The 26,654-nt window shown below is 42.2% G+C and overlaps 1 protein-coding gene across 6 annotated transcripts in view; it reads left to right on the forward strand.

Moving 5' to 3' along the window:
- The window catches only part of cita (citron rho-interacting serine/threonine kinase a), a 172,567-nt gene that overhangs the window by 43,753 nt on the left and 102,160 nt on the right, over positions 1 to 26,654 (forward strand). For 3 of the 6 annotated variants that reach the window (XM_061932779.2, XM_061932781.2, XM_061932782.2), the window contains exons 10-17: positions 1,088 to 1,193; positions 2,766 to 2,909; positions 7,507 to 7,626; positions 20,629 to 20,799; positions 20,892 to 20,945; positions 21,026 to 21,079; positions 23,677 to 23,817; positions 26,422 to 26,550. In XM_061932779.2, coding sequence (XP_061788763.1) covers positions 1,088 to 1,193; positions 2,766 to 2,909; positions 7,507 to 7,626; positions 20,629 to 20,799; positions 20,892 to 20,945; positions 21,026 to 21,079; positions 23,677 to 23,817; positions 26,422 to 26,550 — 919 coding nt within the window. The remainder of the gene's footprint in view (positions 1 to 1,087; positions 1,194 to 2,765; positions 2,910 to 7,506; positions 7,627 to 20,628; positions 20,800 to 20,891; positions 20,946 to 21,025; positions 21,080 to 23,676; positions 23,818 to 26,421; positions 26,551 to 26,654) is intronic. The other 3 variants (XM_061932780.2, XM_061932784.2, XM_061932783.2) reach the window with 1 other exon arrangement.

Raw genomic sequence — 26,654 nt, forward strand, 5'->3', positions numbered from 1 at the left:
TCACTGATGGTGGAAACTTTACACTAGACTTCAGGCAACGTGGATCCCGTGCCTCTCCTGTCTTCCTCCAGACTCTGGGACCTCGATTTCCAAAGGAAATGCAAAATTTGCATGGTTGGGTGATGGTTTGGGGTGCCATGTCATCTGCTGGTGTCGGTCCACTCTGTTTCCTGAGATCCAGGGTCAACGCAGCCGTCTACCAGCAAGTTTTAGAGCACTTCATGCTTCCTGCTGCTGACATGCTCTATGGAGATGGAGATTTCAAGTTCCAACAGGACTTGGCGCCTGCACACAGCGCAAAATCTACCCGTGCCTGGTTTACGGACCATGGTATTTCTGTTCTAAATTGGCCCGCCAACTCCCCTGACCTTAACCCCATAGAAAATCTGTGGGGTATTGTGAAAAGGAAGATGCAGAATGCCAGACCCAAAAACGCAGAAGAGTTGAAGGCCACTATCAGAGCAACCTGGGCTCTCATAACACCTGAGCAGTGCCAGAAACTCATCGACTCCATGCCACGCCGCATTAACGCAGTAATTGAGGCAAAAGGAGCTCCAACCAAGTATTGAGTATTGTACATGCTCATATTTTCCATTTTCATACTTTTCAGTTGGCCAACATTTCTAAAAATCCCTTTTTTGTATTAGCCTTAAGTAATATTCTAATTTTGTGACACACGGAATTTTGGATTTTCATTTGTTGCCACTTCAAATCATCAAAATTAAATGAAATAAACATTTGAATGCATCAGTCTGTGTGCAATGAATAAATATAATGTACAAGTTACACATTTTGAATGCAATTACTGAAATAAATCAAGTTTTTCAAAATATTCTAATTTACTGGCTTTTACCTGTATACTATCCTCTGGACCCCCTGTCAAAAGCTTCTTCTAGCTTATTTGGGGGACCCTTTCACGTACCAACATCTTTAAATGATGATATCTCAATACTATTGTAATTGTTATATGGTATTGTGAATAAACTTGAAACTTGAATTAAGATATTAATATGGTATGTTGTCATGTTTTTCAGCTGCCCTTGTCAGTTACGTTATAAAGAAGTATTTTATGTGTGGTTTGCTCTAGGGCAGTGTCTGCAGGCCTCAACTCTCCTGCCAAGACCAACTCTCTGGAAAAGAAACTCCATCTTAAAAGCAAAGAATTACAAGAAACCCAAGACAAATGTCACAAGGTGAGATTCTTCGTCCGTAAACGCATCCCAAAATATGTCATTTGGATTTTGTGACAATTTAAATACTGGTGCAATTGAAATGAATTGTGTCCTGAACAAAAACGACTAATTGCAATCACCAGATATCTTTCGCTTGGGTAAATTATTCGAGATTCAATGGTTCTGGATACACTTTACATTTTCTTTTAGTGTAATTTAGCTGCTTTTCCTGCTTCATTTCCAGAGGTGGGTAGTAACGCGCTACATTTTCTTCGTTACATCTACTTGAGTTACTTTTGGGATAAATTGTACTTCTAAGAGTAGTTTTAATGCAACATACTTTTACTTTTACTTAAGTATATTTATAGAGAAGGAACGCTACTTTTACTCCGCTACTTTTATCTACATTCAGCTCGCTACTCGCTACTAATTTTTATCGATCTGTTAATGCACGCTTTGTTTGTTTTGGTCTGTCAGACAGACCTTCATAGTGCCTGCCTTACTGGTGACGTTTCACTTCGTTCCACCAATCAGATGCAGTCACTGGTGACGTTGGACCAATAAAACAGAGCCAGGCGGTCACATGACCTGACTTAAACAATTTGAAAAACTTATTGGGGTGTTACCATTTAGTGGTCAATTGTACGGAATATGTACTGTACTGTGCAATCTAATAATAAAAGTTCCAATCAATCAATCAAAAGTGTGAAGGAAAAAAGATACTTTTTTATTTCAACCGTACATCCCGTCAAAAGCCTAAAGACTGACCGCACATGAGGACGTTCCTGTCTTCACAATAAAAGTGCCGCTCCATCGCGCCTGCGCTTTCAAAACAAGAGTCTCCGAATGCCAGCGCAAACAAGCTAGCAAGCTACGGAGTTTGACGCCAATATATTTCTTGTAAAGTGTATAAAAACGAATATGGAAGCTGGACAAATAAGATGCCAAAAACCCACCACTTTCATGTGGTATTAGACAGAAAGGAGGAACTTTTCTCCTCCTCCATTTGAAAACGTGGACGTTATCATCACTACTGTCTGATTACAATCAACGCAAGTCATCAGAATCAGGTAATACACCAACTTATATTCTAGTCTTCATGAAAGAAAGGAATCTATATGTTAAACATGCATGTATATTCATTAAAACACCTTTAACAGGTAAACAAAAACAGCAAAATAAATACATATAAATAATAAACTGTATATATATATGTGTGTATGTATATATATATATATATATATATATATATGATATAAGTGTGTATGTTACTCATCAGTTACTCAGTACTTGAGTAGTTTTTTCACAACATACTTTTTACTTTTACTCAAGTAAATATTTGGGTGACTACTCCTTACTTTTACTTGAGTAATAAATCTCTAAAGTAACAGTACTCTTACTTGAGTACAATTTCTGGCTACTCTACCCACCTCTGTTCATATCTTATCTTTGAGTTAACTACTGTAATTACATTTTTACCTCTTTATAATTGCAGTGCTCAAATCTCAAGAAGCAGTTTCTCTTCTTCCATTAATGCCACATTTGAATCAATCAATATGGAGCTGCATTATTTATTGTGTCTTGTGTCTCCAGATGGAGCAGGAGATTTCCAGGTTCCAACGCAAAATGACTGACCTGGAGTCAGTGCTCCACCAGAAAGACGTGGAGTTGAAGGCCTCTGAGACTCAAAGAGGCATCCTCGAGCAAGACCTTGCCACCTACATCACCGAATGCAGCGTGAGTCATAAGTCTGAATCCCCGCAGACGTTCTGTGCGTGAGTTACACAAACATTCTCTAATAGGGCCTCGGCAAAATCTCTTGCGTTTCCTGAAGTCTTTTTAATGGAAAATGTTTGCGGCTTCCTCCCACCTCCAAAGACATGCACCTGGGGATAGGTTGATTGGCAACACGAAATGGGCCCTAGTGTGTGAATGTTGTCTGTCTATCTGTGTTGGTCCTGTGATGAGTTGGCGACTTGTCCAGGGTGTACCCCGCCTTCCGCCCATGTGCAGCTGAGATAGGCTCCAGCAACCCCCTGCGACCCCGAACGGGACAAGCGGTAAAAAATGGATGGATGGATGTGTTTGAGCGTCAAACGCCATCCATCCATCCATCTTCTTCCGCTTATCCGAGGTCGGGTCGCGGGGGCAGCAGCCTAAGCAGGGAAGCCCAGACTTCCCTCTCCCCAGCCACTTCGTCCAGCTCTTCCTGTGGGACCCCGAGGCGTTCCCAGGCCAGCCGGGAGACATAGTCTTCCCAACGTGTCCTGGGTCTTCCCCGTGGCCTCCTACCGGTCGGACGTGCCCTAAACACCTCCCTAGGGAGGCGTTCGGGTGGCATCCTGACCAGATGCCCGAACCACCTCATCTGGCTCCTCTCGATGTGGAGGAGCAGCGGCTTTACTTTGAGCTCCTCCCGGATGGCAGAGCTTCTCACCCTATCTCTAAGGGAGAGCCCCGCCACCCGGCGGAGGAAACTCATTTCGGCCGCTTGTACCCGTGATCTTGTCCTTTCGGTCATAACCCAAAGCTCATGACCATAGGTGAGGATGGGAACGTAGATCGACCGGTAAATTGAGAGCTTTGCCTTCCGGCTCAGCTCCTTCTTCACCACAACGGATCGATACAGCGTCCGCATTACTGAAGACGCCGCACCGATCCGCCTGTCGATCTCACGATCCACTCTTCCCTCACTCGTGAACAAGACTCCGAGGTACTTGAACTCCTCCACTTGGGGCAAGATCTCCTCCCCAACCCGGAGATGGCACTTCACCCTTTTCCGGGCGAGAACCATGGACTCGGACTTGGAGGTGCTGATTCTCATCCCAGTCGCTTCACACTCGGCTGCGAACTGATCCAGTGAGAGCTGAAGATCCTGGCCAGATGAAGCCATCAGGACCACATCATCTGCAAAAAGCAGAGACCTAATCCTGCAGCCACCAAACCAGATCCCCTCAACGCCCTGACTGCGCCTAGAAATTCTGTCCATAAAAGTTATGAACAGAATCGGTGACAAAGGGCAGCCTTGGCGGAGTCCAACCCTCACTGGAAACGTGTCCGACTTACTGCCGGCAATGCGGACCAAGCTCTGGCACTGATCATACAGGGAGCGGACTGCCACAATCAGACAGTCCGATACCCCATACTCTCTGAGCACTCTCCACAGGACTTCCCGAGGGACACGGTCGAATGCCTTCTCCAAGTCCCCAAAACACATGTAGACTGGTTGGGCAAACTCCCATGCACCCTCAAGGACCCTGCCGAGAGTATAGAGCTGGTCCACAGTTCCACGACCAGGACGAAAACCACACTGTTCCTCCTGAATCCGAGGTTCGACTATCCGGCGTAGCCTCCTCTCCAGTACACCTGAATAGACCTTACCGGGAAGGCTGAGGAGTGTGATCCCACGATAGTTAGAACACACCCTCCGGTTCCCCTTCTTAAAGAGAGGAACCACGTCAAACGCGTGATTTGGAAAAGTGCCGTTGAGAGCCATTCATTCTAATCAGGCACATAATACATCTAAAAAATCCAGATTACATTAAAGTGAAACCTTGGGACAAAATAATGCTTCTTTCTAGGGGAGTAACGGTACACAAAAATTTTGGTTCGGTACGTACCTCGGTTTAGAGGTCACGGTTCGGTTCTATTTCGGTACAGTAAGAAAACAACAAAATATAAATTTTTTGGTTATTTATTTACCAAATTTGTAAACAATGGCTTTATCCTTTTAACATTGGGAACACTATAATAATTCTGCCCACGTTAATCAACATTAAACTGCCTCAAGTTGTTGCTCAGATTAAATAAAATGACAAAACTTTTCTTCTACATATAAAAAGTGCAACATTAAACAGTTTCAAGTCAACTCATCATGCTTAATTAATTACAGCATTTGGGAACCCTGTAGTTGATTTTTATTATGTACGGTAAATGTTATATTTTTTATCAACATGTGATAGCAGGGACCCTGCCATTCAAAACTAGGCTGCTCCATTACTAATGATTAATGTAACTTATAGCTGAAAAAATAGTACAATAGCAGTAGGAGAGACTATTCATCCCTGAACACCATGGAGTTCATGTAGGCTTAATGATGCAGTTACATTATTATATCAACTATCAGAGACAGAAACTCTTCATTTAACATAATGCATACCTGCCAACTACTCCGGTTTTCCTGTAATTAGTACGGTTTTCATCAACCTATTCCGGGTTACGGTTGCAGTGATAAAAAATACGTTTTTTCATTAATTAAAAAAAAATTTTTTTTTAAATGCGCGAGGCTATTTATAGCACCGCTGCAAGCACGAGGCACCAGTTGCCATTGTTTCCAAACGAGCGAACGATCATGGAATCAGCCGGAGAAAAATCGCAAACGAGTCTTAAACCGAAAAGAAAACTGCAGTCATTCCGTGAAGAATATTCAAAAGCCTATCCGGGAATAATTATCCGTTCCAAAAAGGGTGAAAACTACGCGAATTGCACCTTGTGCAGACAAGATTTTTCGATCGGACACGGAGGAATTAGCGTTGTAAAAGACCACGTTGGGACAAAAAAACACAAGTCTAATGCCGTTGCTAGCGATACAAGTGGAAAACTTTCAACGTTTTTCGTCGCCCAAACAGATTCTTTGGATGTGATAAATGCCGAAGTTTTATTTACGGAGACAATAATTGAGCAAAGAAAAAAGGTAATGACACCAATGTTATCTATTGGAATTGTTTAGTACTGTTATACTGTTAAAAGTGTTTATACTATTTATGCTTTCAAGTCCAAGTTGAAGAAATCTTGTTAAATGTTGACAGCATAACTACCAAAATACAGAAGTATGTCCTTAATATTTTTGCAGTGCTATTTCTGTTGAAAAGTTCAAATGATTACATTAGAGATGTGATGTGCCACTTTTCAAGTGTCTGATGGCTTAAATTAATTTTCATTAATTTTTCATATTTTGAATTCTTTTGAAAGGCTTACAAAAAAACTCCATTTGAATTGTAATTCCATGCTATTGACAGGACTATTAATTTTAATGAAGTTAGCTTACCATGTTTACAGTATGATAATTGTGATAGAAATGTGAATTTTAGGCACAGAATATTTTTTACAATTGAACAAGGCAGTAGATTATACAAGCTTGGACAGAAAGTTAATTATGACACCAATTTTTTTTTTTAATGGAATTGTTTAGTACTGTTTTACCATTTGTTTACTGTAAAAAGTGTTTATACTGTTTATACTTTCAATTAACAAATTGAAGTCTTGTGAAAGGTTGACAGGATAACTGGCATTAACTGTCAAAATCATTTCAAACTATTGAAGTTAGCTTACAGAATAAACATGTCAATCAACCCATATGATTTTTGCTGTAATATTTTTGTTTTGAAAAGTCACTGTGACTGATAGAAAAGTGATGGTTTTAGCAACATTTTAACCTGTCTGAATGCTAATAATCATTTTGCGTCGGAAGGCGAAGCCTGAACCCCCCACCAGGACTTTATCCTGGACCTACCGGGGCCTGCGTCCCCTGGACCCTGGCTACTAGGTTTTTCTGATTTCAAAAGTTGGCAGGTATGCAATAGCAATAGGAGAGACTATTCATCCCTGAACACCATGGAGTTCATGTAGGCTTAATGATGCACTTACATTATTTTATCAACTATCAAAGACAGAAACTCTTCATTTAACATAATGTAATTTTTTGCTGCTTCAACACAGCTCAATCAACACAGAAAAAGGTAAAGTGAAGTAACAGACAGACAGGGCTTTGCTGTCCGTAACACACACACACACCGCAAAATGAGCTAACGTTATGCTAAAAGCGAATTAGCCTTCACCTCAAGCCAGGACTGCGAGCGAGCTGAGCTGCCTTTTATATTTCTAGAAGGTCAACGGGCTCATAGTGATGTTACTAGTAGTTGACTGGGAGGTGTTTATTATAATTTGGGGAGAGCCCGCTGCCTAATGCTTACCTGTTAAACACTAAGCACTGACTACATGCGCTCTGAATACGCACTGCTGATTGGCTGTTACCTCTCTGCGTGTAACCAATCAGATGGTTGTGTGGGTGGGACAATGCTGGGTGCTGTGTAGAGGACTGACAGAGACAAGAGACAGAAAGCGGAACAGCTTGTTAAGACTTTAGCTTAGGCGGCTACTTCATATGTTCGTGTGGAAACTTGTTCGGTACACCTCCGAACCGAACCAAACCCCCCCGTACTGAAACGGTTCAATACAAATACTTTTACCGTTACACCCCTACTTCTTTTACTCAATTTTGCTTCGGTGCCCTGTACCAAATAAATAAAATACATGTTCTATATGCTGTTTGCAGAGCCTAAAGAGAAGCCTGGAGGAGGCACGCGTGGAAGTCTCCAGAGAGGATGACAAAGCCATGCAGCTGCTCCACGACATCCGCGAACAGAGCAGCAAGCTACAGGAAATCAAAGAACAGGTATGTAAAATGGTGGTTCATATGCTACTATCATCTTTTTCTGGTTTGTTTCTTTCTCGCTTAACCCTTAGAAAATTAAAAGATGACAACTAAAAACGGGAAAATCAATCCAACCTTGTGAGAAGTCGCTGCTAAAGTTGCCTGCACTAATGAAATTGCTATGGTAGCTGCTTCTTTGTCAGTGCTACTCAGGCAGGAGATCACTTCTGAAGATTCCCTTATAGTAATCATAAAGGTCATTCCTGCAGATGGCATCTCTGCAAGCAACCAAAATGGAGATTTTGATCAGTAATCAAGGCAGTTACCTACCGTCCACTCCAGGATAAAAAGGGACCAAGGAAGGCAATCATCCTTGAATGAATGAATGAAATAAGTTTATTTCGGTCATCAACCATTTTGTGTGACCAGTTTAACAGTACAGATTATACATATTTAACAATCATACACATTTACACACAAAAAGAATGACCGAAAAAGGAATAGGCTGAAGCCAAAGCTTATATTTGCCTATCCCATACCTGCCAACTACTCCGGTTTTCCCGTAATTAGTACGGTTTTCATCAACCTATTCCGGGGTTACGGTTGCAGTGATAAAAAGTACGGTTTTTCATTAATTAAAAAAAATTTTTTTTTTTAAGTTTTATTCACGAAATCGCGTAACAACAATGACAATCGACACTGCTTCCCGTAACTTCCTATCGAGCCATTCCGAATGCCATGCGCGAGGCTATTTATAGCACCGCTGCCAAGCACGAGGCACCAGTTGTATGGCGTCACATTAGTGCCAAAAATCCGAGCGCATAAAAACTTATCGCGCGCTGATTCTCCACTTCGTGCGCGCGCGCGACACCATTTTGCGCGCGCGCGGTGCCTTTCTGCGCGCTCTCTGTGTACTCCTGGCATCTCTCCTCGCGCTGTCATGTTTTCTTTTTGGCACTTTGGGGGCGGGTATGCTTAGACGGCCTCTTCTTTCTGATTGGTCAGGCGAAAAACGCTGAAAAATGCTCAGAGCCAATCAGAAGTATAGCAGGGCGGGTCATCGTCAATATGTACCGTATTTTCCGCACTATTAGCCGCACCTAAAAACCACAAATTTACTCAAAAGCTGACAGTGCGGCTTATAACCCGGTGCGCTTTATATATGGATTAATATTAAGATTCATTTTCATAAAGTTTTGATCTCGCAACTACGGTAAACAGCCGCCATCTTTTTTCCCCGTAGAAGAGGAAGTGCTTCTTCTTCTACGCAAGCAACCGCCAAGGTAAGCACCCGCCCCCATAGAACAGGAAGCGCTTCTTCTTCTACTGTAAGCAACCACCCGCCCGCGTAGAAGAAGAAGAAGCGCGGATATTACGTTTCATTTCCTTTGTGTGTTTACATCTGTAAAGACCACAAAATGGCTCCTACTAAGCGACAGGTTTTCGGTTCATGAAAAGATGCAATCTCTCCATCCGCACACGGACTACTATTTCACAGCAACTGCCTAAAGTCTTTCAAGAAAAGCTGGCTACTTTCCGTGCATATTGTAAAAACAAGATAGCTGAAAAAAAGATCCGGCCAGAGAACATTATCAACATGGACGAGGTTCCACTGACTTTTGATATTCCTGTGAACCGCATTGTGGATACAACGGGAGCACGTACGGTGAATATTCGCACCACAGGGATGAGAAGTCATCCTTCACTGTGGTTCTAGCTTGCCATGCTAATGGCCAGAAACTTCCACCCATGGTGATATTCAAAAGGAAGACCTTGCCAAAAGAGACCTTTCCAGCCGGCGTCATCATAAAAGCTAACTCGAAGGGATGGATGGATGAAGAAAAGATGAGCGAGTGGTTAAGGTAAGTTTACGCGAAGAGGCCGGGTGGCTTTTTTCACGCAGCTCCGTCCATGTTGATATACGACTCCATGCGCGCCCACATCACGCTGGTTTTAATATATTATTAAAGTTTGACTGACCTATCTGACTGTTTTTTTGACATTCCTTTAGCGCAGTTAGATGCGGCTTATAACACGGGGCGGCTTATAGGTGGACAAAGTTTTGAAATATGCCGTTCATTGAAGGCGCGGCTTATAACCCAGGGTGGCTTATGGTGCGGAAAATACGGTATCAAGATTTACGGAGGAAGAAGTGGATAAAAAAATGTTGCGCGCTGATGAAGGTTATTTCATACCACATAAACACAATACAGGGTAATACAAAATGTGACCCAAATAAATAATAAGACAACAAACACCATAATCACATCTTTCAGCCAGAACTGGTCCACCAGCAATAACATCCAACCATAACATTATTTTATATTTTCACTTCTTCTTGAACATTTGTTTTCTAATTTATGGAATTTCTTTTGATTCAGCCATAAAATTAATGAAATAATCTTAGAATTTTGTTTTTAAAATGTTAAAAATAGCTTTTAATAATGTATTCTGAAACAGTTTAAAATACCGTATTTTCCGCACCATAAGGCGCCCTGGGTTATAAGCCGCGCCTTCAATGAACGGCATATTTCAAAACTTTGTCCACCCATAAGCCGCCCCGTGTTATAAGCCGCATCTAACTGCGCTAAAGGAATGTCAAAAAAACAGTCATGGAATCGTATATCAACATGGACGGAGCTGCTGAAAAAAGCCACCCGGCCTCTTCGCGTAAACTTAAACTTACCTTAACCACTCGCTCATCTTTTCTTCATCCATCCCTTCGAGTTAGCTTTTATGATGACGCCGGCTGGAAAGGTCTCTTTTGGCAAGGTCTTCCTTTTGAATATCACCATGGGTGGAAGTTTCTGGCCATTAGCATGACAAGCTAGAACCACAGTGAAGGATGACTTCTCATTCCCTGTGGTGCGAATATTCACCGTACGTGCTCCCGTTGTATCCACAGTGCGGTTCACAGGAATATCAGTTGCTGTGAAATAGTAATCCGTGTGCGGATGGAGAGATTGCGTCTTTTCATGAACCGGATCCTTGTCGCTTAGTAGGAGCCATTTTGTGGTCTTTACAGATGTAAACAGGAAATGAAACGTACGGTAATATCCGCGCTCTTTTTCTTCTTCTACGCGGGCGGGTGGTTGCTTACAGTAGAAGAAGAAGCGCTTCCTGTTCTATGGGGGCGGGTGCTTACCTTGGCGGTTGCTTGCGTAGAAGAAGAAGCGCTTCCTGTTCTACCGGGAAAAAAGATGGCGGCTGTTTACCGAAGTTGCGAGACCGAAACTTTATGAAAATGAATCTTAATATTTATCCATATATAAAGCGCACCGGGTTAAAAGCCGCACTGTCAGCTTTTGAGTAAATTTATGGTTTTTAGGTGCGCCTTATAGTGCGGAAAATACGGTAATCAGAGAACTGACTAACACTGACCCGACACAACTATGTGGCACAATTAAGTCTTTTTTTTTTAAAGCGAAAGAGGTAATTTCAACAGCATCCTATGTCTTATCTACATGTAATAAGATTTGTAACAAGGCAAACCGTTTGTAAATTGGTCGAAAATTGAGCAAGTTATGGTAATTTAAGTCGTACATGTACCATTGACATCAATGTAATGATTGAGGCTAGATGTCTGAAGTAAGATGGCTACAACGTTGCTACACTGGAGAATGATTGGTCATATGAAAAATGCTCACAGCCAATCAGAAAGAAGGGGCCGTCTAAGCATACCCGCCCCCAAAGTGCCAAAAAGAAACATGACAGCGCGAGGAGAGATGCCAGGAGTACACAGAGAGCGCGCAGAAAGGCATCGCGCGCGCGCAGAAAGGCACCACGCGAGCGCAAAATGGTGTCGCGCGCGCGCACGAAGTGGAGAATCAGCGTGCGATAACAGTTTTTATGCGCTCGGATTTTTGGCACTAATGTGACGCCATACAGTTGCCATTGTTTCCAAACGAGCGAACGATCATGGAATCAGCCGGAGAAAAATCGCAAACGAGTCTTAAACCGAAAAGAAAACTGCAGTCATTCCGTGAAGAATATTCAAAAGCCTATCCGGGAATAATTATCCGTTCCAAAAAGGGTGAAAACTACGCGAATTGCACCTTGTGCAGACAAGATTTTTCGATCGGACACGGAGGAATTAGCGATGTAAAAGACCACGTTGGGACAAAAAAACACAAGTCTAATGCCGTTGCTAGCGATACAAGTGGAAAACTGTCAACGTTTTTCGTCGCCCAAACAGTGATGGTTTTAGCAACATTTGAACCTGTCTGAATGCTAATAATCATTTTGCGTCCCCTGGACCCTGGCTACTAGGTTTTTCTGATTTCAAAAGTTGGCAGGTATGCTATCCTATACATTCACTGATAATTAGATTGCCTGGAACATCGTTAAAAAAAATCAATAGGATGAAAGTAATCGTTGCTATATTTCATAATTTTCAATGATTTCACCTTTCAAGGTTTTCTTAAAGCTTAACAAAGAAGTGCATGTCTTCAGCTCATCACTGAGCTTGTTCCACCATTTAACTCCGAAAACTGAAATACATTTGTATTTTATATTCCTTCTTACTTTACCTATTTCAAAAATCAATATCCCTGTTTGTTTTCTCCTCTTAATTTAAATAACCTAAGAATACAAGCTGGAAGGCTGTTGTTCTTTACTCCAAACATCATTTCCATTGTTTTTAAAAACACAATATTTAAACATTTTTAACACATTAGAACTTATAAATAATGGATTGGTATGTTCGTAGTAGCACGCTTTGTGTATTATTCTAATTACCCTTTTTTTTTAAGTTTAATTATTGGGTCTATGATTGTTTTATAAACATTTCCCCAAACTTCAACACAGTATGTTAAATATGGAAAAATAAAAGAATAATATAACATATGCAGACATGTCTTATTCAACATGTGTCTTACTTTATACAGAATAGCAATGGATTTGGATATTTTTCCCTTTATATATTTAATATGCGGTTTCCAACATAATTTATGATCAATTATTATTCCCAAGAATTTAGTTTCATATACTCTATCAATTTCCACTTGATTTAATTTTAAAGGGGAACATTATCACCAGACCTATGTAAGCGTCAATATATACCTTGATGTTGCAGAAAAAAGACCATATATTTTTTTAACCGATTTCCGAACTCTAAATGGGCGAATTTTGGCGAATTAAACGCCTTTCTAATATTCGCTCTCGGAGCGATGACGTCACAACGGGAAGCAATCCGCCATTTTCTCAAACACCGAGTCAAATCAGCTCTGTTATTTTCCGTTTTTTCGACTGTTTTCCGTACCTTGGAGACATCATGCCTCGTCGGTGTGTTGTCGGAGGGTGTAACAACACCAACAGGGACGGATTCAAGTTGCACCAGTGGCCCAAAGATGCCAAAGTGGCAAGAAATTGGACGTTTGTTCCGCACACTTTACCGACGAAAGCTATGCTACGACAGAGATGGCAAGAATGTGTGGATATCCTGCGACACTCAAAGCAGATGCATTTCCAACGATAAAGTCAAAGAAATCTGCCGCCAGACCCCCTTTGAATCTGCCGGAGTGTGTGAGCAATTCAGGGACAAAGGACCTCGGTAGCATGGCAAGCAATGGCGGCAGTTTGTTCCCGCAGACGAGCGAGCTAAACCCCCTATCGACCCTAGCTTCCCTGGCCTGCTGACATCAACTCCAAAACTGGACAGATCAGCTTTCAGGAAAAGAGCGCGGATGAGGGTATGTCTACAGAATATATTAATTGATGAAAATTGGGCTGTCTGCACTCTCAAAGTGCATGTTGCTGCCAAATGTATTTCATATGCTGTAAACCTAGTTCATAGTTGTTAGTTTCCTTTAATGCCAAACAAACACATACCAATCGTTGGTTAGAAGGCGATCGCCAAATTCGTCCTCGCTTTCTCCCGTGTCGCTGGCTGTCGTGTCGTTTTCGTCGGTTTCGCTTGCATACGGTTCAAACCGATACACTCTTAGAAATAAGGGTTCTAAAAGGGTTCTTCTACAAGGGCTGAGGTTCTAACCGGAACCATTTGCTTCTGAAAAACCCTTTCCCGAAGAAAGGGTTTTTCAAGGGTTCTTGGTAACGCTAATGGTTCCAGTAAGAACCATTTTGATCGAGAGAACCCTTTAAAACCCCTTTTCTGAATAATTGGTTTTAAAAGGGTTCTCACTAACACTAAGGGTTCCAGTAAGAACTATTTTGATCCAGAGAACCGTTTTTGGAAGAAAGAGTTCTTCAGGGATTGTTGAAAGCATGGGTAAGATCCTGTGTCACCAGGGACATACTTCCTGATAACATTTGCCAATAATGGTGCCTATCTTTAAATAAATGTTTTTCTCATTAAAATGTTTTGAATGTTTGTTCAATGTCAACATGATAAATGACCACAATATAATATGAACTAAAATGATCTGTAGAATACAATATGGTTCTTTATAGAACCCTCAGAAGACAAGACGGTTATCGGTGAAAACCTTTGAAAAGGGATGTTTTTAGAACCCCCTGTGTCAGATCTAGATGAAACCCTTGAAACATGAAAGAGTTCTTTGTGGAACTCCCTGTGTGAGTTCTAGATGAAACCCTTGAAACATGAAAGGGTTCTTAGTGGAACTCCCTGCATAGGTTCTAGATGAAACCCTTGACAAACGAAAGGGTTCTTAGTGGAACTCCCTGTGTGGGTTCTAGATGAAACCCTTGAAATACGAAAGGGTTCTTAGTGGAACTCCCTGCGTGGGTTCTAGATGAAAGTCTTGAAATACAAAAGGGTTCTTAGTGGAACTCCCTGTGTGGGTTCTAGATGAAACCCTTGAAATACGAAAGGGTTCTTAGTGGAACTCCCTGCGTGGGTTCTAGATGAAAGTCTTGAAATACAAAAGGGTTCTTAGTGGAACTCCCTGTGTGGGTTCTAGATGAAACCCTTGAAATACGAAAGGGTTCTTAGTGGAACTCCCTGCGTGGGTTCTTTGTAGAACCTCTCATGGGGGGTTCTGGGTGGAACCTTACACACACAGTTCTAGGTAGAACCCTCCAAAAGGGTTCCAGGTGGAACCTTTATAAAAAGGTTCTACCTGGAGCCAAAAAGGGTTCTCCTATGAGGACGAGCCGAAGAACCATATATGGTTCTACTTAGCACTTTTATTTCTAAGAGTGTATGGCTCAATAGCTTCAGTTTCTTCTTCAATTTTGTTTTCGCTACCTGCCTCCACACTACAACCATCCGTTTCAATACATGCGTAATCTGTTGAATCGCTTAAGCCGCTGAAATCTGAGTCTGAATCCGAGCTAATGTCGCTATAGCTTGCTGTTCTTTACGCCATGTTTGTTTGTGTTGGCATCACTATGTGACGTCACAGGAAAATGGACGGGTGTTTATAACGATGGTTAAAATCAGGCACTTTGAAGCTTTTTTTAGGGATATTGCGTGATGGGTAAAATTTTGGAAAAAACTTCGAAAAATATAAGCCACTGGGAACTGATTTTTAATGGTTTTAACTGAAATTGTGATAATGTTCCCCTTTAATTTTGCTTCACAATAAATACTCAAGAAAGATCAACACCAAGAAAATGTTCTGCAAATTGTTTTTGACTTTCTCCTAGAAAAAAATTCCAGAATTGCCCTTATTGATTATGTAAAAGGTTTTCTCAGTTACCTTTGTTACCATTTTGTGGGGATTGGCAACCATTGCTGCAGAGCACTGCAGCATCTGTAGCCCACTGCACAACCAAACAATGTCAGCACATCTTTGTAGAGCAATTTCCTTTTCAAGCTGTTCCAAACAAGCCTCTGAAAGTATTTTTCCCCCACAGTTGGGAGGCATAATGGCACACAAAGCATTTAACACTCGTGCCAATCGCAATGCACTCAGTTCATAATCACGCAACACAATGTGGCAAAAGAAAAGATTCATAAAGGCAACAGTTCTTTAGAAATTAAGTGGACTTATTTGAACCAGTATGTTAGGATTATTGATGTCGTAGTTGTTTGCAGTGTTGTGCAACAGCAGTGCAACAATATTTAGGCTATTTTGGTCATTCTTGGCCACAGAAGAGTACAATACCGTATTTTCCACACCATAAGGCGCCCTGGGTTATAAGCCGCGCCTTCAATGAACGGCATATTTCAAAACTTTGTCCACCTGTAAGCCGCCCCGTGTTATAAGCCGCATCTAACTGCGCTAAAGGAATGTCAAAAAAACAGTCAGATAGGTCAGTCAAACTTTAATAATATATTAAAAACCAGCGTGATGTGGGCGCGCATGGAGTCGTATATCAACATGGACGGAGCTGCGTGAAAAAAGCCACCCGGCCTCTTCGCGTAAACTTCCCTTAACCACTCGCTCACCTTTTCTTCATCCATCCATCCCTTCGAGTTAGCTTTTATGATGACGCCGGCTGGAAAGGTCTCTTTTGGCAAGGTCTTCCTTTTGAATATCACCATGGGTGGAAGTTTCTGGCCATTAGCATGGCAAGCTAGAACCACAGTGAAGGATGACTTCTCATTCCCTGTGGTGCGAATATTCACCGTACGTGCTCCCGTTGTATCCACAGTGCGGTTCACAGGAATATCAAAAGTCAGTGGAACCTCGTCCATGTTGATAATGTTCTCTGGCCGGATCTTTTTTTCAGCTATCTTGTTTTTACAATATGCACGGAAAGTAGCCAGCTTTTCTTGAAAGTCTTTAGGCAGTTGCTGTGAAATAGTAGTCCGTGTGCGGATGGAGAGATTGCGTCTTGGAAACCTGTCGCTTAGTAGGAGCCATTTTGTGGTCTTTACAGATGTAAACACACAAAGGAAATGAAACGTAATATCCGCGCGCTTCTTCTTCTTCTACGCGGGCGGGTGGTTGCTTACAGTAGAAGAAGAAGCGCTTCCTGTTCTATGGCGGCGGGTGCTTACCTTGGCGGTTGCTTGCGTAGAAGAAGAAGCACTTCCTCTTCTACGGGGAAAAAAGATGGCGGCTGTTTACCGTAGTTGCGAGACCGAAACTTTATGAAAATGAATCTTAATATTAATCCATATATAAAGCGCACCGGGTTATAAGCCGCACTGTCAGCTTTTGAGTAAATTTGTGGTTTTTAGGTGCGGCTAATAGTGCGGAAAATACGGTAATACTATTTGCTAATATTCTCTGTCATTGTCAATCACAACTGAGCGACGTTGTCTCCCTCGTCGGAACTCAATCGATTGTGCAGCTGTTGCCAATAGAGATGTCCGATAATATCGGACAGCCGATATTATCAGCCAATAAATGCCGTATTTTTCGGAGTATAAGTCGCTCCGGAGTATAAGTCGCACCGGCCGAAAATGCATAATAAAGAAGGGAAAAAACATATATAAGTCGCACTGGAGTATAAGTCGCATTTTTTGGGGAAATGAATTTGATAAAAGCCAACACCAAGAATAGACATTTGAAAGGCATTTTAAAATAAATAAACATCGCGTGGACATCGGGGGCGGTACCTCTGGATTGGCAGACCGGGGTGGTGGTTCCTCTCTTTAAAAAGGGGAACCGGAGGGTGTGTTCTAACTATCGTGGGATCACACTCCTCAGCCTTCCCGGTAAGGTCTATTCAGGTGTACTGGAGAGGAGGCTACGCCGGATAGTCCAACCTCGGATTCAGGAGGAACAGTGTGGTTTTCGTCCTGGTCGTGGAACTGTGGACCAGCTCTATACTCTCGGCAGGGTCCTTGAGGGTGCATGGGAGTTTGCCCAACCAGTCTACATGTGCTTTGTGGACTAGGAGAAGGCATTCGACCGTGTACCCCGGGAAGTCCTGTGGGGAGTGCTCAGAGAGTATGGGGTAACGGACTGTCTGATTGTGGCAGTTCGCTCCCTGTATGATCAGTGCCAGAGCTTGGTCCGCATTGCCGGCAGTAAGTCGGACACGTTTCCAGTGAGGGTTGGACTCCGCCAAGGCTGCCCTTTGTCACCGATTCTGTTCATAACTTTTATGGACAGAATTTCCAGGCGCAGTCAAGGCGTTGAGGGGATCTGGTTTGGTGGCTGCAGGATTAGGTCTCTGCTTTTTGCAGATGATGTGGTCCTGATGGCTTCCTCCGGCCAAGATCTTCAGCTCTCACTGGATCGGTTCGCAGCCGAGTGTGAAGCGACTGGGATGGGAATCAGCACCTCCAAGTCCGAGTCCATGGTTCTCTCCCGGAAAAGGGTGGAGTGCCATCTCCGGGTTGGGGAGGAGATCTTGCCCCAAGTGGAGGAGTTCAAGTACCTCGGAGTCTTGTTCACGAGTGGGGGAAGAGTGGATCGTGAGATCGACAGGCGGATCGGTGGGGCGTCTTCAGTAATGCGGACGCTGTATCGATCCGTTGTGGTGAAGAAGGAGCTGAGCCGGAAGGCAAAGCTCTCGATTTTCCGGTCGATCTACGTTCCCATCCTCACCTATGGTCATGAGCTTTGGGTCATGACCGAAAGGACAAGATCACGGGTACAAGCGGCCGAAATGAGTTTTCTCCGCCGAGTAGCGGGGCTCTCCCTTAGAGATAGGGTGAGAAGCTCTGTCATCCGGGGGGAGCTCAAAGTAAAGCCGCTGCTCCTCCACATGAAGAGGAGCCAGATGAGGTGGTTCGGGCATCTGGTCAGGATGCCACCCGAACGCCTCCCTAGGAAGGTGTTTCGGGCACGTCCGACCGGTAGGAGGCCACGGGGAAGACCCAGGACACGCTGGGAAGACTATCTCTCCCGGCTGGCCTGGGAACGCCTCGGGATCCCCCGGGAGGAGCTGGACGAAGTGGCTGGGGAGAGGGAAGTCTGGGCTTCCCTGCTTAAGCTGCTGCCCCCGCGACCCGACCTCGGATAAGCGGAAGAAGATGGATGGATGGATGGATGGATAAAGAATAGTGAACAACAGGCTGAATAAGTGTACGTTATATGAGGCATAAATAACCAACTGGTATGTTAACGTAACATATTATGGTAAGAGTCATTCAAATAACTATAACATATAGAACATGCTATAAGTTTACCAAACAATCTGTCACTCCTAATCGCTAAATCCCATGAAATCTTATACGTCTAGTCTCTTACGTGAATGAGATCAATAATATTATTTGATATTTTACGCTAATGTGTTAATCATTTCGCACATAAGTCGCTCCTGAGTATAAGTCGCACCCCAAACTATGAAAAAAACTGCGACTTATAGTCCGAAAAATACGGTGCTTTAAAATGTAATATCGGAAATTATCGGTATCGGTAAAATGTATGACTTTTTAAAACGCCACTGTGTACACGGACGTAGGGAGAAGTACAGAGCGGCAATAAACCTTAAAGGCACTGCCTTTAAGTGCCGGTCCAGTCACATAATATCTATGACTTTTCACACACACAAGTGAATGCATGAATACTTGGTCAACAGCCATACAGTGAGGGTGGCCGTATAAACAACTTTAACACTGTTACAAATATGCGCCACACTGTGAACCCACACCAAACAAGAATGACAAACACATTTCGGGAGAACATCCGCACCGTAACACAACATAAACACAACAGAACAAATACCCAGAATCCCTTGCAGCACTAACTCTTCCGGGACGCTACAATATACACGCCCCGCTATCTCCCCCCATCTCAACCCCAACCCTGCCCACCTCAACCTCCTCATGCTCTCTCAGGGAGAGCATGTCCCAAATTCCAAGCTGCTGTTTTGAGGCATGTTTAAAAAAATAATGCACTTTGTGACTTCAATAATAAATATGGCAGTGCCATGTTGGCATTTTTTTTCCATAACTTGAGTTGATTTATTTTGGAAAACCTTGTTACATTGTTTAATGCAGGGGTGCTCATTATGTCGATCGCGAGCTACCGGTCGATCTCGGAGGGTGTGTCAATCGATCACCAGCCAGGCATTGAAAAAAATAGTCCTAAAAATGAGCGATCATAAATCTTCACTATGACGTCACTTTCGTCACTTGATTGACATTCACGGCACCCGAGGGTCTTCTGAGATGACGCTGGCTGCTGCCAGCTCATTAAAATTACCGACTGGAAGGCGAGAAACACTTTATTTCAACAGACTCTGGCGCCGTACCTGTCGTCAAAACTCCAAAGACCGACTGCACAGTTGCGCTAACAAAATAAGAGTCTCAGAAAGCTGGCGTGCACAAGCTAGCAAGCTACGGAGTTTGCCGACAATGTATTTCTTGTAAAGTGTATACAAAGGAGTACGGAAGCTGGACAAATAAGATGCCAAAAACCAACCACTTTCATGTGGTATTGGACAGAAAGGAGGACTTTTTTTCTCCTCCATTCGAAAATGCGGACATTATCAGCACCACTGTCTGATTCCAATCAATGCAAGTCATCAGAATCAGGTAATACACCAACTTATATTCTTGTCTTCATGAAAGAAAGGAATCTATATGTGTTAAACATGCTTGTATTATCTTTAAACACCTTTCACTTATTAACAATATTAACTATATGTGTTAAACATGCTTGTATTATCTTTAAACACCTTTAACTTGTTAACAATATTAATTATGTGTTAAACATGCTTGTATTATCTTTAAACACCTTTAATTTTTTAACAATATTAACTATATGTGTTAAACATGCTTGTATTATCATTAAACACCTTTAATTTTTTAACAATATTAACTATATGTGTTAAACATGCTTGTATTATCATTAAACACCTTTGATTTCTTAACAATATTAACTATATGTGTTAAACATGCTTGCATTATCATTAAACACCTTTAACTTGTTAACAAAAACATATATTTCATAAATAAGTAAATATAAATTAAATATATGAATGAGGTAGATCCCCACGACTTGATCAATTAAAAAGTAGCTCGCCTGCAGAAAAAGTGTGAGCACCCCTGGTTTAATGCATCCAGCGTTGCATCACAACAAAATTAGGCATAATAATGTGTTAATTCCATGACTGTATATATCGGTATCGGTTGATATCGGAATCGGTAATTAAGAGTTGGACAATATCGGAAAATCGGATATCGGCAAAAAAGCCATTATCGGACATCTCTAGTTGCCAATGTTGACCACAATGTGTGCTCCATCTGGTTAGGAGTACCATGCGCAGCTGGAAGAGATGCAAGTTACCATCCGGCAGCTGGAGGAAGACCTGTCGGCTGCCCGACGCCGCAGTGACCTCTACGAATCTGAACTTCGAGACTCAAGGCTAACAAGCGAGGAACTGAAACGGAAGGCGGTGGAGTACCAGCAGAGAATCCAGAAGGTATTTCATTCCCACAACTGCGTTGCTGTTGTCCTGTGCTATTGCGGTTATGAGGAGTGAACAAGTGAACTTTACCTTTTGGTTCTTTATAGGCCAAAGAGCAGGGTAAAGCAGAGGTGGAGGAGCTTCTTTCCAAACTTGAAAAGGTAAAGTGACAGTTTTGTAAGAGAGATGACATATATTGCTGGAGTTTAAAGGATGATTCATTCTTTGTTTCCTTCTTAAGACAAATTTAGAACAACAGGTGAAAATCCAAGAGCTCCAAGACAAACTGTCAAAGGTACATTTTATTATTGATTAAGCTTAAGTATTCTTCTTAATGTCCGAGTATGCAAAATCAAATGTTTTTTCTTTTCCTAACTGTTGGGACCTGTTTTTGTAAATTTAGGATCCCACATAAGTCCCGAAATTTTGAAATCAAACCATGTATGGCGGAGATTTTTTTTATTAAACAATCTTGCCTTCATTCATACTTCTTCCATACGGGCCGTTTAGAATTTTCCCTGTTGTGTGATGTTTTCCAACTTGGGACATCAGCGGATATCTCCACATATGGTAGAGATTTACCCGTAGAGCTTTTGCACGAGTCCGCCATTGTAGTCGATAAGTTCTTTATTTTTCTCTATCCTCTTGTTGTGGGGCAGACTGGCTCGTACATGCACATGCATCCTATGCTCTTGCCATTTGTAATACAAAGCAGCGTTTAGTTCTAACTTACATCTGTCAGTAGACTCCATATAAGTGTTAAAAACTACAACATGGCCAGTGTTTCCCACAGGACAGGCATCTATTTGTGGTGGTGTGGTCGGGGGGTGGCGGCGGCAGCGGCGATGACCAAGAAGAACGCGGAGTTGGAATATAATTACAACATTTTATGTACATATTTATATACAGATTTGAACAATTAGTGATTCACTGAAATATATTTATTAATTGTGGTTCTTACAAAAAAATATATCTTATAAAATATAAAAGCTAAAATGTCTCTTAAAGCTCTGCCCCTTTAATTAGTGAATGCTAAATAATTTAACTTTAGCCTACTACTACAACCATATTATTTACCAGCAACATGAAGTGAAACAGAGGCAGAGGTGTCCTGCCACAGTCAGTCAACCTCCTCCTCCTCCTCCTGCTGCTGCTGAACAGGTCGCACCTGTGGTCCGGACTGTAGGCCTACCTCCTCTCCAAGTCGAGCCCTTTTCGGCCGTTGAAAATATTTTTCTATACTCATCTGTGTGAAGGAGTGAACATTCAACATTAGAATTTATTACTAACGAGCAGAACCGCTCTATGTACAGTGCCGTCTAACCTGAAGCGGCAGCAGCTCAACACATGCAGGGTTCAACGTTAAGGTTTTTTTCTACTTGCCCGACTTCTCAAATCTACTTGCCCCAATATTTTTACTTGTCCTGCCTAGGTTTTTTTCTGGCTGTGTAGTGCTCATGGCTTATATCTTACTAAAATTCTTCCCGTTGACTATTTACAACACTACACAGTAATTATTATTATTATTATTATTATTATCTATAATTACATTTAAATGGCATTGCATACATGTAAAATTAAATGCTATTGCATACATGTAAAATTAAATGCTATTTCACATTATTTGACCAGTAGCAGTTACACTCATCTGAACAGGTCAGCCACCTGTTTAAAGCCCGATCACAGTTGAAATCTTGAAATGAAGGGCCTTTAATGGCCAAAACATTAACCTGGACAACATTTTAACAGCTGGTTGGCTCAGATTTTATTATTTTCATTCCATTCACATGCTGCAGTGGACAGTGGACAATTTAGCTTCAGTCCATGTGTGTTTATTGACAACAGGGCTATAACCTGGACACGTTAGCTCGTCGGTGAAACGCTCGGTGAAATCGCGGATTAACGTTAAATATATGACGAGCCGCGAGCGATGCAGCTATAACCTATCTACCTATAACACCTGTAAAAATGAAGCAATGCTACCACGCTAGCAAGCGTTAGCTAGCCGGCTATGAGCCACCAAGCTGCTAACTGTCGCCAAAAGGCACCATTTAAGTTTTTTTCCCCATGGCATCCTGGATCAAGGCTTTCAGCAGCTTTTGGACGTTTGAGGTAGAAACGTAGGAAGCGCCATCATTATGAAAAGTAGCCGGCGAGTATTTTGATCCCGTCCGTTCTTCTTCTTCTTCTTCTTCTTCTTCTTCTTCTTCTTCTTCTTCTTCTTCTTCTTCTTCTTCTTCTTCTTCTTCTTCTTCTTCTTCTTCTTCTTCTTCTTCTTCTTCTTCTTCTTCTTCTTCGTCTTCGTCTTCTTCTTCTTCTTCTTCTTCTTCTTCTTCTTCTTCTTCTTCTGGCCCACCAGGTGAATTAAGTGCTATTGGCGGAGTTACAATGCATAGTAGGCTACCGCCACCTACTGCACCGGAGGTGTAACTACAAGCAACATTCACAGACAGTCCCATTGCTTTTATGAGCGGTCGAGCGAGTCAAAAGTCGAAAAATCCATTTGTGGCGGACGTAATTCTTTCGTGGCGGGCCGCCACAAATAAATGAATGTGTGGGAAACACTGATGGCTGATGGGGAGAAGAACCAGTCAAAGTGGAGGCACGTAAATAAATGTTCTGCATCCTGAAGATGATCTGTAAAACATCATCTGTGCAACATTTTGACCAAAGAACCACCATTACATGTTATGTAGACCACAAGGAAGTGCCTTACATGTTAAAAAAAAGAAAAGAAAATCGTAATATGACCCCTTTAAGGCATAAATTATTTCATAATCCTATTACGTCTCATTTTATTCTTGACATTTTTGTATCTGAGTGCAAAAGAACGGCTCAAAATGTACCTGGGGCCGTGTCTGACGAGCCTCTGACCCCTTTGACCTCCCCCAGGCAGTGAAAGCAAGCACAGAAGCCACTGAACTGCTACAGAATGTCAGGCAGGCCAAAGAACGTCTGGAGCGAGACCTGGAACGCTTACGAGGCAAAACCGACTCCAGTGACACCCTCAAGCGGCGCCTGAGAGAGACAGAGGTAGCACATTAGACAGAAATGCTCCACTCTGCTTTTCCTCCTTGAAGATACAAAAGTTTGACTCATGCACTGCAAAAAGTCAGTGTTCAAAAACAATTAAAAAAAAATATACAAAAATTAGGGGTATTTTATTTGAACTAAGCAAAATGATATGCCAATAGAACAAGAAAATTTGGCTTTTCCAAAACAAGTAAAATTAGCTAACTTCAATTAACCCAAAAATAGCTTAAAATAAGTATATTCTCACTAATAACAAGTGCACTTTTCTTGGTAGAAAAAAAATGAGACCTTTTTGATCAATATGTTGAAAAATATTCTTAAATGAAGTAAATGCTAGTGCCATTATCTTGACATAATGATATGCGCTCGGCATTACATTTCTTGAAACCAGCAAACTTATACTAAAAACTAATTTATCGTTCTTAATGGAAAGGCAACAAGGCAAGCGCTTGTTACTCTCGGGGTCTCCTAGCCGCTCAGGCAAATCATCCATCCATCCATCTTCTTCCGCTTATCCGAGGTCGGGTCGCGGGGGCAGCAGCCTAAGCAGGGAAGCCCAGACTTCCCTCTCCCCAGCCACTTCGTCCAGCTCTTCCCGGGGGATCCCGAGGCGTTCCCAGGCCAGTCGGGAGACATAGTCTTCCCAACGTGTCCTGGGTCTTCCCCGTGGCCTCCTACCGGTTGGACGTGCCCTAAACACCTCCCTCAGGAGGCGTTCGGGTGGCATCCTGACCAGATGCCCGAACCACCTTATCTGTCTCCTCTCGATGTGGAGGAGCAGCGGCTTTACTTTGAGCTCCCCCCGGATGACAGAGCTTCTCACCCTATCTCTAAGGGAGAGCCCCGCCACCCGGCGGAGGAAACTCATTTCGGCCGCTTGTACCCGTGATCTTGTCCTTTCGGTCATAACCCAAAGCTCATGACCATAGGTGAGGATGGGAACGTAGATCGACCGGTAAATTGAGAGCTTTGCCTTCCGGCTCAGCTCCTTCTTCACCACAACGGATCGATACAGCGTCCGCATTACTGAAGACGCCGCACCGATCCGCCTGTCGATCTCACGATCCACTCTTCCCTCACTCGTGAACAAGACTCCTAGGTACTTGAACTCCTCCACTTGGGGCAAGATCTCCTCCCCAACCTGGAGATGGCACTCCACCCTTTTCAGGCAAATCATATTGTCTAAAAATGCATTTTTCCATGGATAACATGACATCATCGCGCCAAGTGCCTGCTCTTTCCATCAATTAGTGCGCATATATACAGCCACTTGTTAAATGTTTAAATATTAACTGTCAGTTTACTGTACTGTGCCAACTGTACTACTAAATGAGTACATATTTTCTATTGTTTCATTGAAAATAAAACATGCTTGAAATAAGAAATTATTACTTTGAAAAAGTAGTTTTATACTTGTGAGTGTTGATGACACAGCTTTGCAACAGTTGATATTCTAGTTTCAAGCATGTTTTACTCAATATAGGTCATCAAATCTTAGCAACAAGCTGTAATATCTTACTGATATCATTTACCATACCATACCATACCAACTTTATTTATGAAGCCCTTTAAAGACAAGCACAGTTGAAAAACAAAGGGCTGTACACCACAAAGAAATGAAGGCAAAGGACAGACTAAAAAATAACGTTTAAAACAGAAATAAAAATACACAATTAAAAAGCAAATATAAATTACCCTAAGAACAGTTTGTTAGATAAAAACAGTTTAAAAGTTAAAAACAGTTCAAAAAGTTAAAAGCTAAAAACAGTTCAAAGTCTCATGCTGGGTTAAAAGCCAGTGAATAAAAATTAGTTTTAAGAAGGGTCTTAAAAATAGCCAAAGAAGGGGCCTGTCTCACATGGAGAGGGAGATCGTTCCAGACTTTGGGACCCGCAACAGAGAAAGCTCTGTCCCCTCTGAGCTTGCGCTTTGTTTTGGGTACCTCCAGGATCAGCTGATCAGCTGACCTGAGGGACCGGGTGGGGGCATAGAGGTGGAGCAGCTCAGAGAGGTAAGGTGGGGCAAGACAACGTAAGGATTTAAAAACAAGTAAGATAATTTTAAAATGGACTCTAAAAGACACAGGCAGCCAGTGGAGGGAGGCTAAAACAGGAGTAATGTGCTCTCTTTTTCTTGTGTTAGTTAAAAGTCGGGCAGCTGCATTTTGGACCAGCTGCAGACGTGAGAGGGAGGATTGATTTATTCCAAAATACAAAGAGTTACAGTAATCCAGCCGAGATTAAGAAATTATTACTTTAAAAAAGTAGTTTTATACTTGTGAGTGTTGATGACACAGCTTTGCAACAGTTGATATTCTAGTTTCAAGCATGTTTTACTCAATATAGGTCATCAAATCTTAGCAACAAGCTGTAATATCTTACCAAGATCATTTAGGACCAAAACACTTAAAACAAGTAAAACACTCTAACATAAAATCTGCTCAGTGAGAAGAATTATCTTATCAAACAGAAAATAAGCAGATATCACCCTTATTTGAGATATTTCCTCTTACTTAGATTTCAGTTTTTGCAGTGTGGTGTTACTGCTGATGGACTTCTTGTAGCCCTATGCACTTGGCTTTATGCTCTCATTTTGCCGTGTAAGCAGGAGGGCAGGAAGACCCTGGAAAACCAGGTGAAGAGGCTGGAGATGGTTGAGCGGCGGGAGAATAAGCTGAAAGATGACATTCAGACCAAATCCCAACAGATCCAGCAGATGGCTGAAAAGATCCTGGTGAGAGAGCGACGGATAAGACTTCCTTAATACTCTTGACCACTCCACCCCTCATTTTACCCACTGCCCATCCCTCCCTCTCATCCACAACTTTTGCAGTTTAT

Source organism: Nerophis lumbriciformis, linkage group LG38 (assembly GCF_033978685.3).
Source record: "Nerophis lumbriciformis linkage group LG38, RoL_Nlum_v2.1, whole genome shotgun sequence".
NCBI classification, from domain to species: domain Eukaryota; kingdom Metazoa; phylum Chordata; class Actinopteri; order Syngnathiformes; family Syngnathidae; genus Nerophis; species Nerophis lumbriciformis.